Raw genomic sequence first — 27,682 nt, forward strand, 5'->3', positions numbered from 1 at the left:
TAAATCTTTCAAATTCCAAAACAGTATTATTGTGATTTACTGAAGAAGCACCTGACAGCCCACATGCCTCTACGTCTATATATCCCCAGAGGATCAAGAACATGAAGAAGATCCTCAAGTTCTGATGGAATGCCATTTCTGGCTCTGCCACCTGTTGCGCTGATGGAAACAAGGAATTAGATCCCTTCTTCCAGTGCTGGAACTCCTGCTCCACTTCTACAGGAATGCCCTGACAGCCAAACCTGCTGCAGCCTCACCAGCTGTCGCTCTACCTGAGAGGGGCCAACATGTGAGCCCATGTATCTAATCAAACTAAAAACAGAGAGCATGCTCGCCTTGCAGCCAGGCATGACGACTGATAAAATATGTAGCAGGACAGGGACTGACAAACCAGTCGGTTTGCGTTACATGTGTCTGAAAGCAAATGCATGAAGATTTAGGCTTATCCAGGAGAGTTACTCATAATTTGGAGTTTGAAGGTGCTTTCAGATGCCAATGTCAGAAAAACTGTTCAAAAAAACAAATAAATGAAACTCCCTGCACTTACATCAGGTATGCAGGCACCAGTGAAGCCAAAAAGCCCATTGGCATTGTCGCTCTTCATGACGCGCAATATGGCAGTGGGTCTCGGGAGAGGGAGGCGTGCACCTCCATGAACAGCCACCAACTGTAGATAGAACACCTCCTCTCCCTCCTCCTCACTATCATCCCTGACCTCCACCACAAATGACTTCTGCCTCTCCTCCTGGCGATAACGCAGGTAACCGGAAATGTTGCGCAGGTCTGCCTTAGCAGGCTGGGTGTGAAGCTCATGGATGTGGCTGCGGTTCAGCTTTGTTCTGTACAAGCGAACATCCTGCAGAAGGCCTGTGTAGCGCTGCTGGCCCTCAGGGTCTGACCCAATAAATACTGATGCAGGTCCTGGGGAAAAAACACAAAAAAAACACAATGTATTATTTTTTGTTTACAGACAAATGCTAGAAAACAATCTCTGCTGAAGATTGTTTACAAGATACAATACAACCCTTGAGCCATAAGCAACACACAACAGTGTCACTGCTCCTAGGGATCGGGGCTGATATTTGGCATTTTGGAGCATATCAGCATCAGCCTTTTTTTTAATCTGACAGCCTATATAAAACCCATTCAAAACTGTATTGTTTTGGCTCTGATACTTCTCTGCACAGAATTTCTCCGTTTACACTACGGAAGCCCTAGATGGTCATTTAAAATCAGTCATGTAAAACCAAACAGAAAATTAATTCAACTGCATTATATGCCTTTAAGAGGCAGCACAAACTCAATTCCGTCCTGTTTTATTGCAGTTACATAGAAATTTTATAAAACTTTATTTACTATAGAAAACTTAAGCTATTTATTTTTTTTAAATTTTCAGTTAACTTTATAAAACATGCTGCTAAGGGTGGGAGTGGTTTAATAAACATATGTTTGAAGGCATTAAATGCAGTTCAGTGTTGGAGTTTGTATTGTTCAAAGATTTTTACGCCAATATTTTCACTTTGACTCCAAATGAATATCGGCTTCAAATATCGGTTATCGGCCTCCTTGCCTACTAATAATCTGTATCGGTATCGGCCCAAAAAAATCCATATCGGTCCATCTCTAACTGCTACCAGCACAAATTAAAGTCTAAAAGGTCTCCAAATGAAATTAGACATTCAGTAGAGTGATGTGGTGCTGGGTCACAAGCTGCCTTCAAGCACACACAGACACACAGACAAAACATGCTCTTTTACATCAACCATGGATGTAAGTGCTGTAGCTCATACTTTTGGTATTTTGTTCTGTACATGTGAAAAAAGATACTTGAGTTGATAAGCTACTTCCCAAAGCTTGAGAGTTTAAAAAAAAATAAGGAATGTGTCTCCTCACTGTTTCGTCACTCTATTACCTTCTGTAGAAGCTGTTGATTTTAGGATCAGCAGTTTGTATCAAGTAGCTATTGGTACTGTAATATTTGCTCATTTACATGTCACAGAATAACAAAATCAGTTCATAACTTACACTTAATTTAAAACTAATTTGGTTTGTTGGAGTCTAATGAAACCAATAACAGAGTCTCTATTAAAGCCACCAAATACCACAATCCCATTCTTTCTCATCATTTATTCATATACTGGTACTTGCGGCTCCCAGCCTGTTGCTTCTTCCACTGGTACAAAACGGGACAAACATGGCAGTTCTGCCACAATGAGCATGAACAAAACCCCAACGCAGAACAATTCCTCTGCTGGTTTGAGTTAACAGTAGCAGACAATGACACATGACATGATTGATGATTATGTATACATCTGCTGTGATTGAAGTTAACCAAGGAGCCATCAGAATATTTCCCCTCAGGGGGGTTTGTCCAATACAGGCTGCAGCTATTGTCTCCGTTAATTTGAGTGAATAGGAAGAAAAGAAGATGCCGACTGATTCCCTTTGGCAGCAACAATATCCTGCAGTGCTGAAGCTAAGTGGTCACTCAAGCATAGCAGAGTCCCGCTAGACCTGAACAATGAAGAAGTGACTGAGAGGTGGGTGCATGTGTGTTTGATTGTGCGCCTGTATTGTGTATATGAAGGTTAAGGATAGCTGTTATTTCATATGGGAAGTATAAATGAGACACCTAAAGTCCAGCCCACACACAGCCACACAATTGATCACACAAACAGATTAAAGACCCTGTAAATCACTGATGACATCAGCATTTTAACTGATGAACTAATGACTGACTCTGACCATGGTGCTGAGAGAGACGGACAAAAAGAAGTATTGAAGCATCTTACTGTGGCCTGTGCATGATTTTCCTTGAAGAGATTAGCATAATGAACTGAATTTTTAAAGTTTAAGACACTTTTAGAAAACAAATCTTCTTGTAACAAATTTGTAACATTTTCATATATAGCTTAGTCTGAAAAATATTACAGAACAGTGGCAACATGGGCAACAAACTCATAAAAACAATAAATAAAAAAACAACAAAACAAAACTGAAGGTGCCAAGTCAAGTCAGCATGTGGCAAACACTGGAAAGTGGAAGATCTGACAGATATTACAGGCAGACATAGACTGGATATAATAAACTAGGATGTGAAAAAAAATCGAACTTTAAGACTACGATATTTTTCTTTATAAATTTTCAACACATGGCTTACCATCAGCGATGCCCTCTCCTTTGATGCTCCTCAGTCCTCCAGGAATAGAGATCCCATCCAGAAAGAACTCAACAATCCCATCATCAACAGTGACAATGATGTGTAACCAAGCCTTATTCTCTAAAAATTTCTCAGCACTTGCTTGAGCCACCTGTGGACTGTGTGATCCTGTCGCAGTATAGTGCAGCATCACAGTGACATGAGACTCGTTGGTTTGGACCTTTACTCCGTAATACATGGTCCCATTACTGGTTCCTTTGCTGAATATAAAGCCGTCAGTGTTTGGGGTGGGAACAAGCCAAGCAGAGAAGGTGAAGTTGGCAGCAGCAGCAGGGACATCTTCGGGGGAGATGGCCCCATAAGCTCCAGGGAGTCCAGAGAAAAACCACGTGTCCGTGGCAGAGTGGTGTCGCCTGGCATGAGGCCTGAGCTCAACCTCATCTGGGAAGGAAGCTAGAAGGAGCAGGTCATCCATCAGAGGGAGGCCCTCTGGGAATCGTCCAGAAACAATCTCCCAGGCAACTTGCACATCACCAAAAGTACCCTGCTGGCGGAGGATGGTGAAGGAAGTAACATCGGCCATATCATCTTCTGAGAGTACATCTTCGGCTACTTCTTGGTCCAGGTTGCTGTCGGCAATGGCGAAGACACCAAAGGGGTCGTCATTGAAAGGGATGAGGACAAAGGCATTCAGGCTTGTGTCTGCAAGTTTTCCACCCTCTCCTGGATGACCACCTAAAAGAAATGAAGAGGAAGAGGTGAGTGTTTCAGATGAAATCTAAACCAAAATTAATCCCTCAATCTCAAATTTGGAATTTGTTATCATTAAAACTTTGAGGCTGCCAGCTCTGGAAGATTGTCATCCAGGCAAAATGTTGGATTTTAACAACAGCTGCGATTTTCTAAAATGGCAGCTGCCGCTTATCCCTGAACAGATATATTTACACTTCTACATGATCTCCAAAACCTCAAAGATATACCCCTAAGACCAGTGGCGATTGCTCTAAGACTGCAAGGGAAGCTCAGCTTCCCCTAAAATATCCAACAAAAAAGAAGGGACATTTTGAGATGCATTTTATTGACAAAAGAATTCCTTCATCTTTTGTTCAGAATCAGCTACCTATCACAGGTAACTGGCTCCACCTCCTTCTCATTCATCACGGCAGCGTCTCAGCGCTTTAACACAGTCAGACGCTGAGCGTCTTCTGACTTCAGCGGGGAAGTGTAGAGTGGGTTGTTCCACTGTGGAAACTGGACGGTCATTGGATAAACGCTGGGCTTTGTCCCGCCCATCGGACGCTCAGCATCTCTGGGGGTCTATGAGGCAGTGGGCTGGCCTGGATGCTGGGCTTCTACGTGATGATTGGATGATCTGTCCGAGGCCGAATCCCTTTTTGATTGACAGTGAAATGAGCCAGTCAGGGATCTTGAAGTATAACCCTCCATCTTCTGAGTTCTACATTCAGTTGTTCTGGACTGATCCGGAGGCTTTATCGATCCCCAGCAAGTTTACTGTTCTTAAAAACGATGAGCGTTGTGTTTAAAGATTCTCTCTCTTTTCACCAATAAGCAGCTAGAGCTACAGATGTGGAGCTTCTCCCTCTGTCACTAACACTTACAGCCTGTCGTAGTCTCACGTAGCAGCTCCAGCTGCTAACAAGCTGACATGGAGGGTAGAATTTATGTTTAAATAAATAAACAAATTTATGATGTAGGCCAGAAAACAATGAGCTTCCCCTCCTTGACTGACCAACAGCCACCACTGCCTAAGACTCACCTGAGATATTAACCAGCCTGAGGACGAAGAACTCATTGAACTCTGGAAGTTTATCTGAGATGGCTTCCAGGATGATAGGTTTGGTCTCTTCCCCTGTTGTGAAGGTGATGAAGCCAGATGTGTTGGTAAACTCCTGGTTCTCCTCCAGAGGAGTCTCAGAGTCATTCGCAAACAGCTGCCAGAAAACTCTCACGTCACCAAAATGGCCTCTGGCACGCAGGACGCTGGAACAGGTGAAAAGATTCAGTGTTTAAGTTTAAGGAAAGTGCTGTCTTTCAAGCGATAGGATATCAGGATGTTTTGCAAAATGAAAAAAAAAAGAATAATAGATCAATTCCTTACTTAAAACCATTGGTTTTGCCTTCTTCTACAGGTTTCTCTGTAGCATCCAAAGAGAAAATCCCATTGGCATCGTCATTGGCTTCAATCACTACAGTAGCTGTGTCTGCTCCATACACAACAGCGTCACCTGTGTAAATAAGCACAGTGTTGAGTTACAGCGGGATATATAAATATGTGAAGGGATACAAACAAAGAATGATGAAAATGATAACAAAAGTTGCACTGGCTGTATTATTATTGTCACAGTCAATTTCATGCATTGCAGGAGGCTGTTTTATTAACATAGCACACCATTACTATGGCAACCAAGCCCAGGAGTACAGGCTTCTTATTCATGAAAAATAACAAGATGAAGGCATCTCATAGTGAGGGAGTAAAAAGGAAAATAGCCAAGGACAGAGCTTCAATAAATCCCTTCTATCATATTTCCATGTTTTTGTAATATTCAGGAGGAGAAAAAACTACAGCAATAAAAATCCCTAATCTGCACCAACCCCTGACAAGCACACACTGTGAGCTGGGAGAGGGGTTCACATGCACGCTGATAATTAAAAAGGGGGAGGTAAAGACAGTTAAGCCCACGGTGTGAGTTTGATTGACTTCTAACATAAGGGTTATTGACTTTTAACACAACTACCTTACAGGACAATCGCTCGGCTTTGATTCGCCCCTTACTCTCACTCTGCTCTGTGTCACTCAGTAAACACAGAGAGGCCAGTGGAGTGGCCGCTCTTTGTGTCTTAGAAAGTCTGGAGTCGGGTAATTAAGGTCCTGGTGAGGCCCACTGGTCTTTCATTCTGATCCCTGACACACAATACTGGGATTAAAAGAGCTTTCAGTAAGACTGCAGACAATGCATAATAACCCAGCTACTCCTCTCTATTCAGTTATCACTTGCATCGAGATGAAGCGATGAACAGGGATGAGGGGTGATGTTATTTTGATGTGTTTGGTTCTGAAAGGGCATGGAAAATTGAGAAAAGCCTCACTCTCAGGCAGGAGAGACTGCATATGTTGTTGTTTTTGTCATCAAAAGCACCTACACAATAAATATATGACCAATCCACTATATTGCATGATCCACATACTCACCGGTAGCATTGTAGAGAACAATGTAAAAGGGCTCATCAGTCTCTGGTAAATCGTCATCTTCTACAGCCACAGAGATGTTCTTCATCCATTCACCCACGTCAAAAACTAGCAGTGTGTCATTACTCAACACCGTGAGGTCACCTGGAGATGCATCGCCATACTCCACACGGTACATCACAGAAGCAACAAAGTCTGTTTCCCCTGCTCTCAGAACAGTAAAGTTGGCAATACCACCTTCCTGGAGCCGCACAACCACAGGTTCTTAGGAGATGGAAGGAGAGATGAGAAGTAAAGCCAGGAAAAAAAAGAGAGGAGTTAATGGCTACAGCTTTAATAGACTTGTGTAATACAGTAGGTTTTAAGCAGATCTTTTATCCAAATATCAAGAATGGCACTCTTACCAGAAAAGTATACTGGGTCATCATTCTTGTTTATGAGTAAATTTGCAGTAAGTTTGTCTCCCAATCTAGCACCACCAGTGGCATTCAACAATGTGATGGTAAAATTCTCCATGACCTCTGGGATCTTTGATTAAAAAAAGAAAGAATTCAAGGTCAAACACTGACTGGAACATTAAAAAAAGGATTGCATATGTTTTTCAGTTGAGTTTATCACAGTACCTCATCAGGAACAGAGAAGAGAGTGAGGTTTTTGAGGTACTCCCCCTCCATGAAGGTTATATTTCCCTGGATGGGGATCACGTCCTCTGACAGTGATGGCTCCAAGACCCAGGAAACTGACACTTCATTGAAGTGACCTCTGTTCCTCACCACAGGATACACAGCTGGAAGAAAAAACAATATTAAGAGATGACTTATTCAGATATCTAAACCCAGCTGGATTGCTCTTTGTATGCTAAGAGAAAACAGTGGAGATACTGCCATGAAGGGCTGAGAGAAGGCTGGTGTCTGCCTGCTCTGAATTGAGTGCATCATGAGTTTTGTGTCCGAACTTTTACCACACTACTCCGACCGATACACTGCTTAATCTGCATTGACAAATTCTTGCTGAAACATGATACATAAAACTCTGTTTATGTTTTAATTCTTCATCTAATTCTTTATCATTGTCATGGTCAAATGTGCTTTAATTTATTCCAGTTGGGGCCATTTGAAGTGTAAATAAGGTAGAACTTGACATGGAGAAGTGTCACTATTATCAAAAGAGCTTCAGCTTCAAAGTACCCTTGTGCATCTTGTCCCCTTTGCTCTCATTGATGGCCACCGTCAGTCCTGGTTGGATGAATTCAATGATGCCAAAAGGGTCGTCGTTCTTTCGCACTGTGATGTTAACCTCCCTGTGGCTGCCAAGGCGACTGGGTGGAGTGCTGTGGCTACTAAGTACCACAGAGAAAGTTTCGTCCAGCTGCGTGCATATACACAGACAGAAATCCCACAGTTACAAAATATTTACTTATTAGTTAGCTTAACTTTGAGACTCAAATCACTTATATTAAGACTAAGGGGTCTCTACTATGCAGTGAATGAATGATTACATAAACATCAACACTTAACTGACCATGACCTTACCTCAGGCACTCCATCAGGCCTTGCCACAAGTGCCACAACCACCTCTCGCTCCCCGGGTTTGAACTCCAGGATGCCTGTGGCGCCGTAGAACTCGCTGCTGCCTGAGGGCATGACAGTGTATCGAACCAGCTGTTTGAGCAGCTGTCCCTGAGCTCTGACCACATGCAGCTCCACAGCTTCACCCTCCTGCAAACAATTTGAATTCACAGATGACTAAGTTTTGCCATAATAAACAAGTTAAAATAACAATGCACGCACTTTAATGTTACATAACAATAACAAAATCTTATAGTTTTACAGTCATGTGTTATGACTTACACTGATGACCCAAGGGCCTCTGGAGAGTTGGGAGAACTCAAACACACCGCCAGGATCATCGTTCTCCACAATGACTATTTCCCGACTGGTAAAGCCAGCTTTCAGGATCTGATTTTCAACATTACTCCTTAGACGCACAAACAAATACACATATAGTTAGATAAAAGATGCATGCAAACGTTACCTTAACTTAACAAGGTGGTTAGGCCCTCCAAAATAAGACATTGTGAAACTACACTCAGATTAAGTATATATGGCAAATGTTCATCTAATTTTCAAAGATGAAGAAGTTTCTTGAGTTTTCTTGGATTTTGTTTTCAGCTCCAGAAACATGAAGTAATTCAGGCTGTGTAAGGCATTTGGTCTATTGTGTGGCGTGTATTCATTATGGGCTTTATAAGCTGAGGTCCTGCTGCTTAGGCCACTTTTAATAACAATGTCAGTAAACCCCATGCCTGCATCTTTATTGCTCTTCAGGGGTGTGTGTATGTGTGTGTATGTTGAGAAAACTGGAGCCAAGCAAGAATCACACAACGGCTAAATTAGAGACAAAGCCGTGACAGAATGAAGCACTCAAAACAAACAGTCACAGCCAAGGCTTTGCATGCATACAAACACTGACATCTTTAAAGGGGGACACAATCCAGCCTGGTTAAATTAGAGCGAAACACAAAAAGAAGATTCTCTGTTTACTCCCAAGAACCACTCTCCTTTGGGTTCCCCTTTTTCACACCACTGCTAAATCCCCCAATCCAACCCAGGTCCCCCCTCATCCCCACGTCAACCAAAGACCCCAGAAATCTTGAAGTAGGCTCTTCTGTGAAAAACAAAGCCCTGATTCACGCTACACAAAAGGCTCAGGTTCATTCCACTCTCCACTTACCCAAAGTACACTATAAAGCGTGCAGTCTCCACCCTGCAGGGGGGATGTAGGGGGAGGAGAGTGGCCATACTTATAAGAACATAGACTAACTAAACAAGGAATGTGACGGGATTCAAGTCATTCACACCCAAAAAAGAGAGTGTGTGACTGTTATGATTAAAGTCAAAGCAGAAGTGATTTAAATGGTTTAATAATAGCAATCACATGATACGCTTGTGTTTGTGAAATAATCTAAATCTTAATACCTATCCAGAGTGAGGAGTAAGGTCTCATTGACTTCTGGGATATCATCAGCCATGATCGTGATATTGATGGAAGCATCACTCTGCCCGGAGAGAAAGATTTCAGATCCACTCAGAGGTCTCAGGTCTTCAGCCGTTATATCCTCATGACTGGTTCCAGTTGGTTGAAGACTCCAGAATACTTCAGCCTGACCATCCGTCCCATCTCGCCGAAGAGGGATGCTTACCTGCAGCACAGATATCATTAGCATCAACCTCTTTTATGTATTCTTTATCTGTATAGTATAAACTTACTTTCTAAACATGCATATCATAGTTCATATCTTATACTGAAGAATCAAAGAACATTTAGATCTTACTGTGCTGGAATTGCTGTCCTCTGGCTCATAAACCACCACTGGGGTGTTACTTGTGAAGCCGATTTCTCCATTAGCAATGTCAGGGGTGACTGTTAAAGTAAGGTTTAAAGATCCGCCAAACCTTGGACTGTTTGATGAAATTGGTGGTTTGATGTCAACCAGCTCCAGGGTATTCAACTTGAAAATACACATTGAGAAACATTTGCGATAGAAACTAAAATTGGGTAACAAGGGTATGCTTACAACATAAAGCATGTCACTTTGATGACTAATTCATGAAAGATACAACCCAATTCACAGAACTGAATCTTTTCTTTTTTGTTGCTTTAAAAAATGCCCATTGGTGGCCCGTTTACGTTACTAATTAATGTGCCTATAGAATCTCTCTCTTGAGGTGTGTAGTGTTATTATTCTTGTACAGAAAGTGAAAAGGCTTTTCCTGCACTGTTTCCTCCAAGGTCCCCAGAGATGTTGTTAGTTTGGACACTTGGGCAAACTCTGTGTATCCATGCCAGATTTGAGAGCCAGTGTCAAACCATTCACACATGCAAATCAGGCACTTCAGCTCTGGATTGCACTGAAATGGCCTAAAGTGCAAACACTAACAGAAAGAGCACCTTTTTGGACTTACAAGAAAAACTTTGGCTGAATTACAATTCAAAAAGAGCCATTGCCAATCAGTCTTTCCTCACAGCGTGTTCCTCTTCATTTCAAGCCACATACCTGTATGAAGAAATGAGCTCCGTTCTGAAGAAAGGCATCATTCCTGATGGGCAGAACAACATGTACCATCCTCTCATGGGAAAACACCACATGAACGGTCCTGCTAACATTCAGAACCCGGTCACGAGCGAGTGCTGGGTCTATCGGGCCTGAGGGAATGTAGAGAGCCGTGAGAGTCATGGTCACATCTCCCAGAGTACCACCATCTCTCAGGAAATGCAGCGACAAGTAACGGCCCTCTGGTTGGCTCTGGATGCTTTGCTCTTTGGCTGGGTCAAACCTGAACAGTCCATAGACATCATCACTGTCCTGAATGAAGAACACGACCTGGGAAAACAACACAGAAAAACAACTCAATAAAAAGGTATACAAGTCACAAACAAACTCAAGAGGGAGTGTGTTGAGTTTTGTCAAAGGGGGTACTGATAAAAACAAGTTTTCATAACTTTTATTCGGTTTTTACTTTGATTCAAAGTCCAGAGCTGCACTGGCAACAATAAGTGCCTTCAGGCAGGACAAAGAGAGAAAACTTTTGATTTTTAGATTTCAAGGGGATAAATGCAATAAAGCAAAGATTTACCCTGAATAACTTGGGAGTATTGTTGTTGTGTTTTCTGTTTTTGTGTTACTAAGGCCGCACTTTGGGTAATGATAATAAGGAAGGAGAGGTGAGGAACAGAGAGAGGGAGGAAAATAAGGGAGGCAGAAATAGTAAAAGGGAACCCTGAGCTAACTTTAGAGAGCCATCCTCTTTAATTAGCTGTGCTAAGACTGGGATAGCAATTTTCATGAGCACGAGGCTCATTCATTTCCTGTAAACTTACACTTGTCTGATGCATCGCGTGGTGTCTGCATAGTCACAGATTTACAGCACAGTCATGTGTATAGTTTGTCATCCTAACACTGGTGAGTATTAACACTGACAAACCTGCCCTGCTGCTAAAGCCGTTTACTAATTCTTCAAGGTATTTCTGCCAAGCCGACTCTCTGCACAGATGGCAAACACACCCTCTAACTTCACAAGCTGAGGTGGTTTTCTGGTGTGTCTGTGTGTGACCAAAGCAGAGTTTGCATGTGTCCCATCTCATGCCTTCAACATAAACAGGACTTAGATCTGCCCACTTCTTTCACACATAGCCAAGAGAGGCTTGGACAAAGAGTAAAGCTATAAAAAAAACTGTCACCACCTCACCCACGCTTTCTAAAAACACACACACACACACTTGCACACACACACCACACACAGAGTGGGCCTGCTGTTTCCGCTTTGTTTTGATTCGGCCACATCAAAGGAACACCCACGGAGCAAAGTGGCACACTAAGGGGTCGACTTTTGTAGATTGTGCCAAGTTTACCACTGTACCTTATGGTACGCCAAACACAAACACTTACACATGCATAACACATGCAAAACACCTGGATTATATGCTTCATAACAAGTGCAGCCCTCTCTGTCTTGTACATGTTTTACCAGCATGGAAAAGCTCAACATGAAATTGTTATTGTTTTTTTTTCAAGAATTCATTTAAACTGACCTCCATGGGCTCATCCAACTCTGCATTTCCGGTCACAGTATTAGGTAGAAGCTTGAGAGTAAAAGCCTCTGCCTCTTCGGGTAGTTCATCTGCCACAATGTTTATAGGAATTACAGCAGTCACCTGACCAGCAGCAAATCTAACTGTTCCCTCTGCAGGGCTCAGATCATCAGGCACTGGGGAAGGGTCACTGGAGTTTCTACTGATGGACCAGTTGGCAGACACAGCACCATAGCTGCCTCCATTCCTTACTATAACAATGCCTTCAAATCTAGAGAGAATAAACAGAAGATGTTTGAGAACACAGTACAGATGAAGAGTATATTTGAAGTCTTTAACAGGAATAAAGTCACGAGGGTTAAGTTATGCACCTCTGTGTCAGGTCTTCATTGATGGTGATTGGCTGGATTATGGCGCTGCTGCTAATTGACAGGACACCATAAGGTTTATCATTGGGCTCGATGGTTACGAGCACAGCATTGGGTGAAACCAGCACAGCGTCCCCTTTTATGGTCTCCTCCAGCAGGACCACGTGAAAGGATTCTGCGATTTCTGGCACGTCATCATCTCTGATGTTGAACAACAGGCTGGACTTGTAGACAAACGGAGGGAATGTAATTGTCTTGACTGGCTGTAGGTCAAGGAAATCCACGGCTGGTGTGGCACTACCCAGAGCTTCACCGCTCACCACCATGTAATCTACAGAGACCTGAGAAAAGTAAAATCCAGTTTATTTTCATTTGTCTAACACTAAATGTATATCTAAATACTAAATCAATGGAAAGTAACCTCGGTGTCAACAGTGCCGATGAGTGGGCCATCCTCAGTCAACTGGCCACGGGTCACATTGAGGGCGATAACTCCAGCAGACTCTTGTACTGCTATGATGGAGTGGGAGAAACGCAGTGGGCTGTCGTTACGTCGGATTCTCAGCTGGACACTGCTGGCGTTGGGCTTCAGGAGAGCTCCACCAGCCACATCAGTTAGCCTGACGGTAAACACTTCATCATCCTCTGGGACCTGAACAACCAAGAAACACATTCAAAAACGGTCAAACATTTTATGCACTTGACACTGATATCTGCAAAAACCTGTTTGCTCCTTTCAGACGGTCAAATTTGACCTTGAATAGGGATGGATCTCAGCAGAAACGAGTGAACAAAAACAGAGAGAACAGAGAGTGCTCCTTTGATTTAACAGTTCACACCTAGGAGCTTTCTGGGTGTAGTTTAAAATGCCACAATGCCTTTTTTAAATTTTTCATACATTTTCTCATCCAAAACTCATACAAAGGCTGAAACTGATGGACTGGTGGAGGGACATATGAACAAATGTTCCATACACATGTTTAGAATTAGCTTGTGATACCTTATCATCCTGTATGAGGACAATAAACTGCACCACAGACTGTCCAACAGGAATGGTGATGTTCCCTCTGTCCGGACTGAGGTCTTCAAAGGCAGGGTTTGGTCCTTCAACAATCTGAACACAGGTGATCAAAGTTATGTTTACACTTTCACAAACACATGAAAAATCTTCTCAGAAATCTAATACACTAATGAACCTTTCAGTACTTTTAAAGGTCCCATATCATGCAAAAATCACTTTATTAAGTCTTTTAGTGAAATTTGTGGGTCTTTAGCTTTTCTCCCAGCTCACAAAATGTGATATTTAATGACAAAAACCTGTACTAAGTAGTGCTCGAGACTGTAAAATCCTGACCTACAATGAGTTGTTTGGATTTTGGGAATTTGCAGACGTCAGTGATTCCCTTTTTTGACCAATCAGGAGTAAGTCTGACCTGATTGCAGATACCCCGAACCCCCTCCCTGCTCACTCCCCTTCCAGCTGCTGGAGAGATTTCTCTCCAGCAGCGGGGAAGAGAATGGCAAAGTTCAAGGGCCATCACTGCTCTGCTTTTGACTGTAAACAGCCACATAGTTCCATGCACAAGCTTCCTATCTCGGAAGAAGACGAGACTAAGTGGCTAGAGTTCATTTATCAAGGAAATGTTCCAGCTACACTCAGTAAAACTGTGCATGTGTGTGCTAGTCACTTCACGGCCGATTGCTTTTCCAACTTTGGACAGTACAACAGAGGGCTAGTGAATAGACTGGTCCTGAATCCAGGCACATTACCAACCATCCACCAACAAGCCTGGGACCCTAGAAATGTGAGTATTTTAAATGCTGTGTGCTGTAGAGCAGATGTAAGAGCTTTTCCTCAGTGTCCCCCTGTCTCTGTTTTAGCTTCAGGATGCTAACTTTAGCTGCGGTTAGCCTGTTGTTTCAGCCTGTATTGTTACGGTAAACCAGCTTTGCTATTTTCTAAACATTGTGCACTCAGAGCTCGTGGCGCCGCTCTCAGTGACGCTGAAGAGCGGGGCGGTATCAGTGGTGGCTCATTTACATATGAAGGCCACGCCCACTAAATCAGAGTGTTCTGAACAGAGGGGCTATGAGAGCCTGGAAACAATGCAGCTGTGCTTGATTTATTGGCTTTTTGGACCAAAACATGTTACTACCATTTCATGAAGACATCAATGATCCATATTAAACTGCAGTAAAGGAGCAGAATATGGGACCTTTAAAATGTTACAAAATGGAGAATCCTTGGTGGTGGAGTGGATAGTTCATAGCTGGCCGAGAAAGGAGTTATGCCATAACGATGAAACTTGATATGCATTAAATTCAGCATTTTCTGACACTTATCAAACCATGCTATAAATGTCATGAAATAAATTGAATTTCATTCATACCAAGTTTCATCACTATGGCATAACTCCTTCCTAGTCAGGCAACAAACTTTTTAGCCCTCCCTTGTATGTTGAGCTCTTACCTCATAGTTTACAGTCACAGTCCCGTATGTTCCCTTTTCTCTAATCAGGGTGAAAGGCACATAATGGTTCCTTCCTCTTGGCTCATCAACGACAATCTCCTCAGTCTAAGATGCAAAGGGTGAGACAGTGAAACCAACACACAGAAACAAAGCCTGAACAGCTTTACTTGCTTAGTTCAAAACAGTTTTCTGCTTTTAATTTGTATGCAAGAAAGTCTGATACAAAGTTAATAGCAAATGGTGCTCACTTGAGTTTTAATTGGTGCTTTACAGGAAGGGCAAATAAGCAAAACATCTTTTAACTGACTTAGTGAATGGGGTGTTTGTACATTATGAGTTAAGCTTTTTGGATTGTGGACCAACAAACAAACATAAAGTGATATTCCAGCTGAATGGCAGAGTTATAAATCTGGCTTCAGTTTTCTTTTCACACACTGTTAAAGACGAAGACCAAACTCATTAACCACCAATTCCTGCTGATTTTTTGGCTTTAAGATTTTATAAATTAACTTGGATAAAGGAAAAGATCAGTTTACTCAACAGAGTATGGTATTTATGTCCCTAATTTCCTACATGCTCGTGTCTTTTTAAGGGAAGGGTTGGGATTGATAATAATCATATATGCCACAGAAACACAGAACATCAAAACTGATGATTATTTATCTACTTTATTATAGTGGTATGTTTTTCATTTTTGATCAAATACATGAACAGGTCATTACTATGCTATGATGATTTGGGGATCATCTTCCTGCTTGTTTTCTCCCTCGCGTTTCTTTTAGACACTTTTCCCAGTGCCTGGAGGCCTTTATTGATTCTAAGCAAGCCAAATCATTATCCAGCATATCCAACCGTCTGGGGCTGCGAGAGTCAACAGTTCCCAATATTCCACACAGCTACCATGGAAACACCATACATTCCCACTGATAAGGGCTGTAGTTTTAATTGCCCCTGGAAACCCACAACCACTGCAGGGTCCCTCCTCCCACTGCCAAATACTGGTTGAACCTCTCGCAGCCACAAAGGATTAAAAAAACTTCATCACTGCCCCTTTACTTTCTCCCACTCACTGGACAGAAATGTGCATATTTGCGGTGAAAGAGATGTTGTATGTGGATAACAGGGCTTTCTTACTGAGTTGAAGGCAATAATTCCAAAGGCATTGTCATTGGACAGGATGGTGATGGTGGCCTTGTTTGGCGTTCCCAGCGTCACACCATTGGAGGAGCTCTGGAGAGTAGAGGGGGTTTAATTGATTAGATTTAACCAAATTAAATACACAGTTCGTACCAACCTCCTAACCTCCCCCTAGATTCTGTGCGGCTGTAGGATAAACCCAAAACCTCAGCCTTATCCACTGTTTTCTCTTCCCTTCTGTTCTCCCACTGAGAGGCCCTGGTGAGAAGGCACAAAGACAGGAAGTACTGGTCTCGCCCTTGTTGATTTGACAGGTTAGCTCACAGTGGGATCCCTCTTCAGGACTTGTGCTGTGCTCTGTGATTTGGCACTAAGACCTGATAAACTCAAGAGAGACTTTACAAGGCTTGCATGTTGAGTTTTCCTTTAACCTTAAAAAAAAAAAAATCCCAACCCTGATGATCTGCAAAGAGGGTTTCCCTTTTTCTGAACCCTGTTAAAGAGACAGACCACAGCCTTGTTATTTGGGTAAACTTTCCAAGGTTTCCATTAGTGAGCTTACCAATATTTTCACAAGCATCTCATGGAACAACTGTGCTGAGAACCACCGTGTCTTAACTCCAGTGCATCAGCTCCCGCCAAAACTCCCCAAAACAAAATATCAACTTTTTGAGTCTCAACATTGATGATAAACAGAAACAGAAGCGTTTTCTTTTTTTCTCAGCCAAGCAGGGCCAAACTGACTGACAGAGTGTGTGGTGTGTATTAAGGTAAAAACAAGCAAAGAGGAAAATGAAACACAAGAAAGAGCTAAGGCCTCTTGAATTTATCCCCCTATTCAAACAGGGCTTTCCTCTTCTGTAATAGAGCTTTCTTTTCCGCTGTGGAGCTCTTGTAGCGGTCAACCGACAGACACAGAATCCATGCAAATTCACAAAGCCAAGCCGCTGGCTGAGCCAGGAAGCTGCCCAGACATATACGCACACCCTCATGAGTGTGCTACTACATACACAAGCTCAAATACTACATGATTCACAAAGACAAAAGCATGTACCAATGTAAGAGTGTGATTAAAAATAGATTTTAAGTTGTTTCTGAAGGTGTTTTGTAAAACTAGAAATCTGAAAAGGTTTTTTTATTGTTAATGTATGAAGCAGCAGTCAAAAATCTTCATCCCCTGATTTTGCTACAACCCTGTGTCTCTACCTTCTGTTTACACACAGCTCTGGTCCACAGCAGTTCAACAAGTCATGCTGATTCGTAATGTTTTCTAACAGCATTACTTCAACATTCTTTACTAAATTTTACAAACTGTCAGCAATAATAAGTGTCTCCTCATCAATGAGACACTGTGTGATTGACTTATGATAATCCTTTGTGGGGCACATTCATCTTCCAGACACTCCTGCCGTAAGCTGATAGTGCCGCATTTGGCCAAAGCTTTGTCTTTGCTGTGGTGTAAACAGAAGGAATAAGTGGGCCTCAGCTGGTCTTTCACTTTTGTGGCAGGCTAAACATGGGCCTGCACTTCTGGATTTTCATCAGGTGTCACGAAAATAGAAATTCAGAGAAGAAAATGACTCATGTTGCAGCTGGGAGTAGTTGCAGCAGCTATTTTTTTTGTAAATGCAAACAGCTGACACTCTGTGATTCACAATGACCTTTGTCTTAGGTCTTTTAGGAAGGGATAACACATGCAGATGGCAAAAGCAGACCCCCCAATCTCATCAATCAAACTTGACAGCTAAAGGCTACAAGACACCATGGAGATGGTTTCTAGGTGTCAGGCATTCTGAGCCATGATGATAGTTATTCCTCTGACAGCCAGTTGAAAAGTCTTCAGTCTATCTATTTTCTGTGATCTTTAAGAAACTGGACAACAGCAAAGATATATTCAGTTTAACTTGTGGTGATATGAAGGGCAGAGATAGCTTTTCATGTACTTGATTGTGAATCTCTTCATTTATTGCAACTGACTGCTTTGATATGCAATCCTGTTTCAGTGGCAATAGTGAACACAACATACAGAGAAGTAAAATCCACAGCATCGACATGCCCATCAAAGTCAAAGCTGACTGTGAATGAGAAAATCACTTTAATCTACTGTGATTTTGGTGGTGAGGCTTTGGCTGTCAAAGTTATTTTCTTTTCACAAAGGTGTATTTTACAGACACATTTGGCCCTGTCCAGGCCAGTCCAGCAAAAGTCCCATGTCGGAGACACATCAAAGACCCTACAGCTTAGAGCCTCCTGGGCTTACTGCTGCTGCCACCCCCACCCAGGGGCAGGGATTGAACAGTGGGACCCTGTGGACAAGTAGCTTGAAACTGCACAGAGGAGAAGGCTGTGAATGAGAGCTGAGGAGGAGAAGAAGCCTTTCCTTATCCCGACACTAACATCTTGGATAAAATAGCCATAGAATAAATGAGCAGGTATGAATGTGAGATTTTTCAAACAAAATTTGCTTTTACCTGTAGTGTAAGGTTGAAGGTAAATGTCTCATCAGCTTCAGGCAAGTCGTCATCTTTCACTGCGATGAAGATGGTCTTGCTGGACTCAGTGGATAGCAAGAAAGCTGCAGCATTAACCGCCTCAAAGTCTCCTGTGTCAACACCCTCTAGCTAAAAGGAACAGAAAAGGATAAACTGAAAATACCACAGTTTGAGATGAAGTGCTGCAGGTACATGAGCAACAGAGCCAGAACAGAGTCCTGGGCCTGATGTTTTTATCTGTGTTCAGTTTTTATCTCTAACAAAGAGCAGATACTGTTTCATGTCTGTCTTTTCTTTCTGTTTCAATGTCTTTATCTATCAAACAGACCCTTCAGTATCTTCAATAACAACTCTACTTCCTCTTCTGCCACTACTCCCTGTGGTTTCCCCCAAGGTCCTATACTTGGTACCAGTACTTTCAACACTTACTTCTTGTGTTTGCTTCTCAAAAATTGTTTTTCAAAACACATTTTTAGTGTTAGATGAAACACAAATCTACCTCCCAAAAACTAAAATAAAACAGAAGTAATGTAATCAAGATTAAAGGTCCCATATTAGGCAAAAATCACTTTATTAAGTCTTTTAGTGAAATTTGTGGGTCTTTGGCTTTCCTCCCAGCCCACAAAATGTGATATTTAATGACAAAACCTGTACTTAGTAGTTCTTGTGAATGTAAAATCCTGACCTATAACAAGCTGTTTGGATTTTGGGGATTTGCCAACGTCAGCAATTTCCTTTTTTGACCAATCAGGAGCAAGTCTGACCTGATTGGTCCACCGGAGCAGATACCCCTGAACCTCCTCCCCGCCCACTCCCCTCTCTGCTGCTGAAGAAAAATCTCACCAGCAGCAGGGAGGAGAATGCTGAAGTTGAAGAGCCATCACTGCTCTGTTTTTGTCTGTAAACAGTCACATAGTTCCATGCACAAGCTCAGAAAAAAAACTTTGGAGCCATACTCAAGTTAATTGCAATTCATCTGATCATTCTTGACAATCTAGAGTTAATACAAATTGCCACCACGAGAACAGAGGCAGCAAACTTTGTGAAAACTAAAACTGTGCCATTCTCAAAACTTTGGGCCACAACTTTACATTATTTATCCTTCAACTGGCCACATCTGTTAATAAAATAAATCTATTGCTTTTTTTACGACTCATTGCTTTTTTCTTTTCCTTATTTTGCATTTCTTTCCTACGTTTTATTCACTGTTTTATTTATAGTTTAATCACATTAGATAAAGCGTTTTGTGTGAAGCACACCATAACTATGGTTGACTGAATTTGACTGTATTTGACTTATTTGAAAATGTTAGGTTTTATTATTTGAAATTTGCTGAGGGGCGTCATGTTGCTGGAAAAAGAAATGTGGTAAAGATATCAAGCAGCATGGTACAAACCCCCGACTCTTCAGTGATGCCGGCTCGCCTTACCAGACACCCACTGTGAGCAGCTGACACTAGCCCCCATGTGGAGGACATAAAGCTAACACCTTTTCTTCTAAGGGAGTTCCTTTACACACACTGAGTCTGCGCACTTTCCACTTTCTTTACTGACCAAGAGTAAACATGATAAAGAGACAGATAATTTGACAGGTTGATGAAGATTAATACACAATGAGTCATCGTTAATGAACTTGTCCCATGTCCTACCAGAACCAAAGCCGTCACATTGACCGGGTCTCCCACCCTCTCCACAACCAGACGGACTACAGCTGTGCTGCTCTCGTTGACAACAAAGTCTGTCTGCCCCAGGAACCGCAGCGTGGCTGACTCAGACGTTGTGCCAGGGATGGACAGAGCCAGAATCAACCCAGCTAGCAGGAGGACAGGGAGCATTCCTGCAGAAGAGAAAAGGTGCATAAGTTCAACAACATGCAGTTTATTAACACACTTATTATTCAGTGGTTTTTAAGATTTGCTAAAATGCTGTAAAACAATGCTCAAATAAAATTTTAAATTAATAACAGTATAGAAAAGTGAGAAAAACTCACATACTACAATAGCATAATATTATGATCTACAGACCTTGCTGTACCATTTATGATGAAGGTAAGAGGAGGAGGATATTTCCAGGTAAAAGAAACACATGATGACACAACAAGGACGCTTCCCATACAAGCAATCAGACATATTCACAAAGATTAAGAAAAACTTCATGGTTTAAATAGTAACACTATCAATGACATCTCATAGAGTTATGTCAATGCCAACGCTGGCATTAGAATAAATAAATGTACAGTCAGAGTAAAGCTAATGTGAACTTCAGGGAGTACCGAGTGTCCAGATGTTCAGAAGTCTGGGTTTTTAAAATGTGCAGTCAGGCTGGCTGGCAGACGCTCTGATGGTCACTGTGGTCTAAATGATTCATGACATCACTCCGTCACTCAAACAGCTGTTGTCCTCATGTTGTCATAACTGTCGAGGTAGTTGTTGTTAGGTTTACTCATCATGAATATTATGTCATGCAGAGTACATGTGATCACTGGACGAGGTTTTCCTGATTTGATGTGAGTCTTCAGACAGAGTCTGGTATAATCCCGCTCTCTAATTTTCTGCTCTGCTCTCCTGCTTCCTCCAATCATCTCTACTTTTCAGTTCGTCTCCTCCACACCCCTCTGCTCTCCATTCCTCCTCCTCTTTACATGTCTTGTCTCCTCATCCCTCCTATGAACGGCTCTCTCACCCAGAATAATCCTAAAGCTGGATGGAGCCACTCAGACAGTTGTCATGGTTAACACAACAAAACAACACAGCATGACGAGTGGGGCGGAGCCAGCCTGAAGCTAAACTGTGGCCACTCTCTGTCCTGTCTTTCCCCTCCCTGCTGTGTTTTACCCATCCCATTCATAATCTGCACCACAGAGCCCTACATGCCAACAGCATGAACGCGTAACTTCTTCAAAATAATATTTGCTCTTAATTATAAGGTTGAAAAAGAACATGATCAGCAGCTAAAGAGGATGAAGTCATGCTGTTTGGTCCTTTTTAATAAGTGGAAATTGTTTCGGAAAGTTGGACATTGAAAATATCCCATTTTTCATTTGTTCCATTACTGTAAAATCAATTTTAGTTATTTTAAGTAATGGTGGATGTTTCAAGAGTTACCATCCATCAATCTGTCTGACAGGTCACAGACATGAACAAGACATTGTATCAGGATTAGAAATAGTTGTTTAACAGAGCGAGTTTGTGTGTGTGTGTGTGCATGTGTCACACACATGCCAGCAGAGGAGAGATTGCTGGGAAATCCATCAAAAAAGGATTTAGCAATGGTGGGTGGTTAGCTCGGCTGGACAGTGGAGGACAGAGGGTGAGGCTAAGGGGGAAAGACTTGAGTTTGTTGCTGGACAAAGAGAGAGTGCTGCTGAATAAATCCCATTACCCGCTCTGCTCTCTGTCCTGGGGTTGGAAACCTTCTGCACAGCTGACCGAAAGACTGAGGCGGTAAAACCATCTCACTGAAACTATTTTACCCAGTGTGAGCTCAGAATGTGCCGTCATAGGGAGTAGTGCACCCAAGAAGGTGTGTGTAGTTTCACGGCAAATTGACACCTGCAAGTGTGTAAGGATGAGCCTGTCTAATAGAGTTATGCTGCATGGATCAAGCACCAAAATTTCAGTATTGCTAAATTACCTCAAGACCACAGCTTGAAGGCTCATTTAAAGATGTCACAGTTTTTAAAATTTCTAATAAAGCAATTTTCAATTTACCAAAAAATGCCTAAAATCGTTTTTTCTCACAATGTCTTGGATGGATAGAAGAAAGCGCCCAATCCTCTAACTTCCTAACCCCCTTATCCAAACCAGAAGGTGGTCCCGGGTGTTTTCACGGACCACGATGCCGCACTTTCTTCAAAGGGCCTTGTAAAAAAGCAGATGCTGTGAGGATGACACAGGTCTTTTTTTATGCTGCAGGGCACTTTTTGTGTTGGCATCATGCATTGTGCCAACCCTGACCCCAGGGGCTGCCGAACACCAAGGATCTGTCCGTCACAGCAAGGCGGCATGGAGAGCCTGGCTCAGACCTCTGACATTGATAAGGCTGAGAGTCAGAGTCCATGTAGCGAGGCGCACGGAAGCCCAGTAGCGTGCATCCACAGATATTGTTTGAATGGATCCATTTGCCGGAGCTGGCACGGTCAGCACATGCATCCAAAATTCAAGATCTCAAGGCCAAGACGGACAGCTGGGTGGCAGGCCAGGACACAGGAGACTGCAAAGTGAATGAAAACACTCTGTCCATCAGAAAAATCCTGGGCAAAAGGAGCAGAGGATGACGGAAGGGGCCAGGACTGGCACTCGTACAGGCCACAGACAACACCACATCTGAAGAGACTCCCTGTTTTGAACATCCAAAATTGCTTTCATTGACTTATTCTGTGTCTCAAACCTCAGTCAGCTGACTTCTTTATTGCATTATTTAATTTCCTGGAAAATGAATGGTGTCCAATAAATATGCTAATATCAACCATATCAATAGCAGGCAAAATATGTCATCCAAATCTGTATTCAGAAGTACAATGCATCTCTATAGCTGACAGATATTCATGAGGTCATCTAAATCGACATTCTTCATTAGTCTACCTGCTCTCTCAGCAATAAAGTTCCTAAAGCTGTTGTTTAATCAGATTAATGATGTCAAGCTCTCTGGCATTTGCCTTCACTGGTTCACAACACTTCTTTCTGACTTCTTTCTCATTTTTTCATTGAGAGCTGAGGTCCTCTTGCACAAGCAGGCTTCGTGTTTGCCAGGAAAGTGTCTCAGCGCGGGGCATTAAGCCCACTTGTTCACCAGTTAAGCTCAGATCAAAGCTAAAGGGAGCGATGTAGAGGCAACACACATTTACGCAAACGTAAAGTGCACACAGTCACACAAAGTGTGTTGATTTGTACAGAATCCACTTGACACTCATTCCTGTCCTTTTGTCCAATGCAGCTCATCTTATCACCTCATCTTCTTCCCTGTCTGTGATGGACAGTTCGTCACCTGACAGCTTTCTCTGCAGACTGAGTGATTATATCAGAGGTGGTCAGGAGTCGTTTAACCCACGTCAGCTCCTCTCAGAGCAGACCAGTTAGAAGACTTTTACACTGCAGACACCACACGAACAACACACAACACACACACACACACACTTACATCCTAACTCCCTGATCTATTGGATATCCCTGTCAGAGGTGCTGATGAGGTGTCTGGTTGCAGGGCTGCTCCCGGGGTCACTGTGCTGATACCTCTTGGGTTTCTCCTGACGGTGGCATCTGTGTCGTAATCTTGAGCATCAATTATTCAATGCAAGACTTCACAGTCAGAGGATGATAGTAAGCGTGACACTGCAGGATTCACTGTACAGAACGAGCCATGTGCTAGGTGTAGACTGTTGACAGTAGTAAATGTTAAATTGCTATGACAGGCATAAAAGAGGATAATCTGTCATCGTTTCAGCCACTGGAGCTCCCAGGGAAGTTAAGTAACATCTATCATAATCACAGTGACAGTCTTTTTCCTACTTATTAAATCTTGCATATTAGGTTTTGTAAGTTTAAAAGGGGAAAGAAATACCCCTGCTTCCTTTATGGTTGAGAGTATGTGGGATAACAGAGTTTAATCAAAGGTTTTCCCACAAGGAATTCCTGCCCTGAGGCTTCCTTGATGCTAAGACGCCCTTGATGATGAGCTTGTGGTCATATCTGGCTGTAAGTCACATGTGGACATGTTCACCCACACACACACATACAGACGTGCATACATAGAAAGCAATCTTCAATTGTCTGACAGTGGGAGGCCTGCAGTGGGATCTCATTCATCAATCTTATGGCTCTGGTTGGTGATCTGGAGTCAGTCTGGCCACAAAAAGAAACAGCTCTGTCATTAGGATCAAATAAAATAAAAGTGTTCCTGGAACATTTGTGTGTCTCCTCAGGGCACCTTTACACTGGAGCCAACTAGGCCTGTCACGATAATCAATAAATCGATTAACCGAACAATAAATAAATACGTCCTCGGTAAGTTTGCCAGCCTCGATCGACTGACACGTGCATGCATGTTTGTTTTCCTCCTCTCTTTCCACCAAAGAGGCTGAATGAGAAGATGGCTCACTACATCTATCTTTCCTAACATCGGGGTGCATAGGTTCTATAGCGGATTTAGCGGATTTATAGCGGAGTGAGCATCTGTCAAAAATGTGATCTTTGGGGTGAAGACAGGGCTGCTCGCACGTACACACGGAGAGAGCTGAAGCGAGTGTCCTGAGGGGTAAGGAGGAAACACACGCTAATATGAGTGATGGCACGAAAGATACGGTTCTTAAGCTGCCTGCCACAGTCCCAGTGTGGGAATATTTTGTTTTTTATCAGAATGAACAAAGTGTGAGCTCATGAACACCAACGAGCTGATATGTCCCATTTGTTTGAAAATAGTAGCAACGAAGAAGAAGAGGGCGGTGCAGCGGAGTCTTGTTCTTTGACAATCCGCTCTTACTGAGGCTTTTGGTCGGCAAAGTAAATAGAAATAAAAGTGCCAAATGGTGGACGCTCAAAGACAGCTACATTGCCAAAGAAATGCAGCCCTTCAATACGGTTGAAAGCCAGAAATGTTAAAAATGTTTGACAGACAGTACGGATTGACTGGGAAAAAGTGCATGTTACAAACAATTCAGGAACTGTATAAACTCCCTTTTATTTAGGCTATAGTTTTTATTGTTGTTTTTTTTCTGGGGAGTGTCATTTTGTCTTTAGAGACAGGGTCTATGTTTTATTGTTTTTGATTAGTGTTAATTATTTTCATTGACATGTATTTTTTTCTAAAAGAGAGTCCATTTCATTTTCATTGTATTTTTTCTCTTTCTTGTTTGTTAAATTTACTATATATTTTTTTTAAATTTATTTTATTTAAAAAATCCTGACCTTTTAATTACAGTTAAATACTCTTAAGAAATTAAATTTTCTTGCTTTTGATACGGTGTACTCACTTTATTATCCCATTTATCATAACTACATCAATGATAGAAATGGAAAAAAATCAAAATAATATTGACAATAATATCGTTTATCGGCAATATTTTGGAAAATTATTGTCTACCAAAATTTGTTATCGTGACAGGCCTAAAGCCAACCATACAAACGGACAGGTAGTGATAGAGGTAAACAGATAAGAAAGCAGCAACACACAGGCAGATAATGTGGTGGAGAAAAAAAGGCATACAGAAATAAGATAAGCCTTCACTTATATCACTTTATTTATTAGGGCTGACTGCTTAGCCAACTCTGTGAGGATATAAACACTGGGAAATGGAAGTACTCTGTGGTCAAAGGCTGGATTTCTTTTCAGGGGGCAGAACAAATATAAAAATGCAAAATTATAGCAGCCAGAGGCAGCGTTCTTTCAAAATATCTCACCAAAAGATATATGAGTGCAGCTTGTATTTATAAGACTCTGGTTATGTGTTTGGCCTACAACCGTGGCGCCCTCCTCTGTGCTGTTTATTGGATTGTTTTCTGTTTGAGCGTCGCTCCGCTCTAAATGATGCCACCAGGCCGATGTGTGTCGAGCTCTACCTCAGAAACCACCCACCGTCCAATCTCAGCCCGGTGTAGCCACGGCTGCCATACCCACTTAACTCACAAGCCCATAATTGCACTTCACATGTAGTCTCTCCCTTCGTTATTTTTAGATCAGTGAATGTTCTCACCGTACGGGGAAGTTAGGAAGAAGAAATTAAGAAACTTAATAAGCAAGTGAGGCTAAAACATACATCATTAAATCTGACAAACCTCTGCGTTACTCACCGGGCTTATTTTAGAGGGCTCTACCCCAAAAACAGATTTCTATTTATTTTCAGGAGGAAAACAGAAAACCTATCATTAGTCTCACAAGAAGTGGGAGAAAGATTTTGGGGGAATAGGGATGGCAAGGTGCAGAGCTGCAGCCAAATTATGCCGTTCCCCAACAGGAACTAGAAAACACTTGAGTGAATACCTCCCCAAAGAACAAAAATGCATGAGGTCAGCCCTCCAGCTATTGTCAGAGGATACTTTTTCAACAAGGCATTTCTCCTTCAGGGGCAAGAGGCTGCCAATCAAGTGTGCATTTTCCTGTGAAAAAAGAAACAGAGAGAGGTAGAGTTTTCCTGAGGTATTGTTCACACAGCCCTGGTCGGCTGCTCTTAAATTGAGCCAAAGCCATCGCAAATCTCTCACTACAAACACGATTTTTTTTCTTCTTCTTCGGAGGCAGTGGGAAGAAAAGGATACAGAAAAAGAAAAGCTCTTCCCATTGAAGAGGAACCAGTGCATGAGCAATTTGGAGCGCTTTCTGGTTGGAGCGTTGGCTGACTGATTAGCCTGCATGACACATGGAGATGGAGGCAGACAGAAAAGCACTTTCAGGGGATTAAACAAGTTTGTGCTCTCCACAGCCTTGCAGACCAAAGGGCCAAATTAGAAAGGGTATTACTTCATTGCATGTAACTGGTCGGGCCTGGATGAAATGCTAATTGCATTTCAAAAGAGTTCCCAAAACACAGAGGCAACCCAGAATGGGGGGTTTATTTTCATTGGAGAAGAAGCGAGACTTTACGATTCACTGACCAGCACACAATTCTAAGGGGCAGGCTTTTGTGCACTCATGCTCCTTTTTGTGTTTCGTGTGCATTTCTTAAATTGCCACAGTTCTCAATTCTTTTGTTTCCCACACTTTTTGGCATGCGGGCCTGCTCTCCAGCAGACTCCAAAGCATCCCATTCAGACTCGATTCCTTTCTCACAGCTCTACTCTATCAATCCCAAACAAGGACATGCAACAGCACACACATCCACGGTACAGTAGGTGTGGGAGAACCGCTCTCTCAAGGCTCTGCACCGTTGGAAGACTAAGGGCCAGATGGCAGGATTGTGGAGGAAGCAAATCCCAGAGGATGTGAGGTCAAAAGAGGCTGTTTATCGAACTGAAAACAACAAAAATGCTTCAAGAAGTGCAACTTTTTTGCTGTCGCTCTGTGGGTTAGTGGGCATCTTGTCAGAGAACCAGTCATCCAGAGATCTGCTTCTCTTTCTATAAATGAAAAATGATTCACAAGTGTTCACTGTGTAGAAACACAACATAAATGTGTCTATGATTCTGACCTCTTGAGGTGTTTTATTAAAAAATAAACTATCTATGATGAAAGACTTCCAGAGAAAGTCTTCAGATGCATCTTTCTGCTACGGTAACCCCCCTCAACTCCAACTCCACCTTTCAGCCATGCTCAGATCAACAACCCC

The 27,682-nt window shown here is 42.3% G+C and overlaps 1 protein-coding gene across 1 annotated transcript in view; it reads right to left on the reverse strand.

Moving 5' to 3' along the window:
• adgrv1 (adhesion G protein-coupled receptor V1) overlaps nt 1–27,682 on the reverse strand; it is a 109,857-nt gene that overhangs the window by 77,512 nt on the left and 4,663 nt on the right. Inside the window, exons 2-22 of the mRNA XM_074669983.1 lie at nt 20,076–20,263; nt 18,407–18,556; nt 15,933–16,028; nt 14,799–14,903; nt 13,329–13,442; nt 12,750–12,980; nt 12,332–12,669; nt 11,961–12,231; nt 10,426–10,752; nt 9,703–9,879; nt 9,347–9,570; nt 8,219–8,345; nt 7,901–8,086; nt 7,556–7,736; nt 6,992–7,155; nt 6,773–6,896; nt 6,372–6,632; nt 5,280–5,406; nt 4,938–5,161; nt 3,161–3,895; nt 548–921 (exon numbers count right to left, since the gene is read on the reverse strand). Coding sequence (XP_074526084.1) covers nt 548–921; nt 3,161–3,895; nt 4,938–5,161; nt 5,280–5,406; nt 6,372–6,632; nt 6,773–6,896; nt 6,992–7,155; nt 7,556–7,736; nt 7,901–8,086; nt 8,219–8,345; nt 9,347–9,570; nt 9,703–9,879; nt 10,426–10,752; nt 11,961–12,231; nt 12,332–12,669; nt 12,750–12,980; nt 13,329–13,442; nt 14,799–14,903; nt 15,933–16,028; nt 18,407–18,556; nt 20,076–20,261 — 4,722 coding nt within the window. The 5' untranslated portion in view covers nt 20,262–20,263. The remainder of the gene's footprint in view (nt 1–547; nt 922–3,160; nt 3,896–4,937; nt 5,162–5,279; nt 5,407–6,371; nt 6,633–6,772; nt 6,897–6,991; nt 7,156–7,555; nt 7,737–7,900; nt 8,087–8,218; nt 8,346–9,346; nt 9,571–9,702; nt 9,880–10,425; nt 10,753–11,960; nt 12,232–12,331; nt 12,670–12,749; nt 12,981–13,328; nt 13,443–14,798; nt 14,904–15,932; nt 16,029–18,406; nt 18,557–20,075; nt 20,264–27,682) is intronic.

Source organism: Halichoeres trimaculatus, unplaced genomic scaffold (assembly GCF_033239565.1).
Source record: "Halichoeres trimaculatus isolate MK-OKI-2021-1 unplaced genomic scaffold, fHalTri1.1 fHalTri1_scaffold_5, whole genome shotgun sequence".
NCBI lineage: Eukaryota > Metazoa > Chordata > Actinopteri > Labriformes > Labridae > Halichoeres > Halichoeres trimaculatus.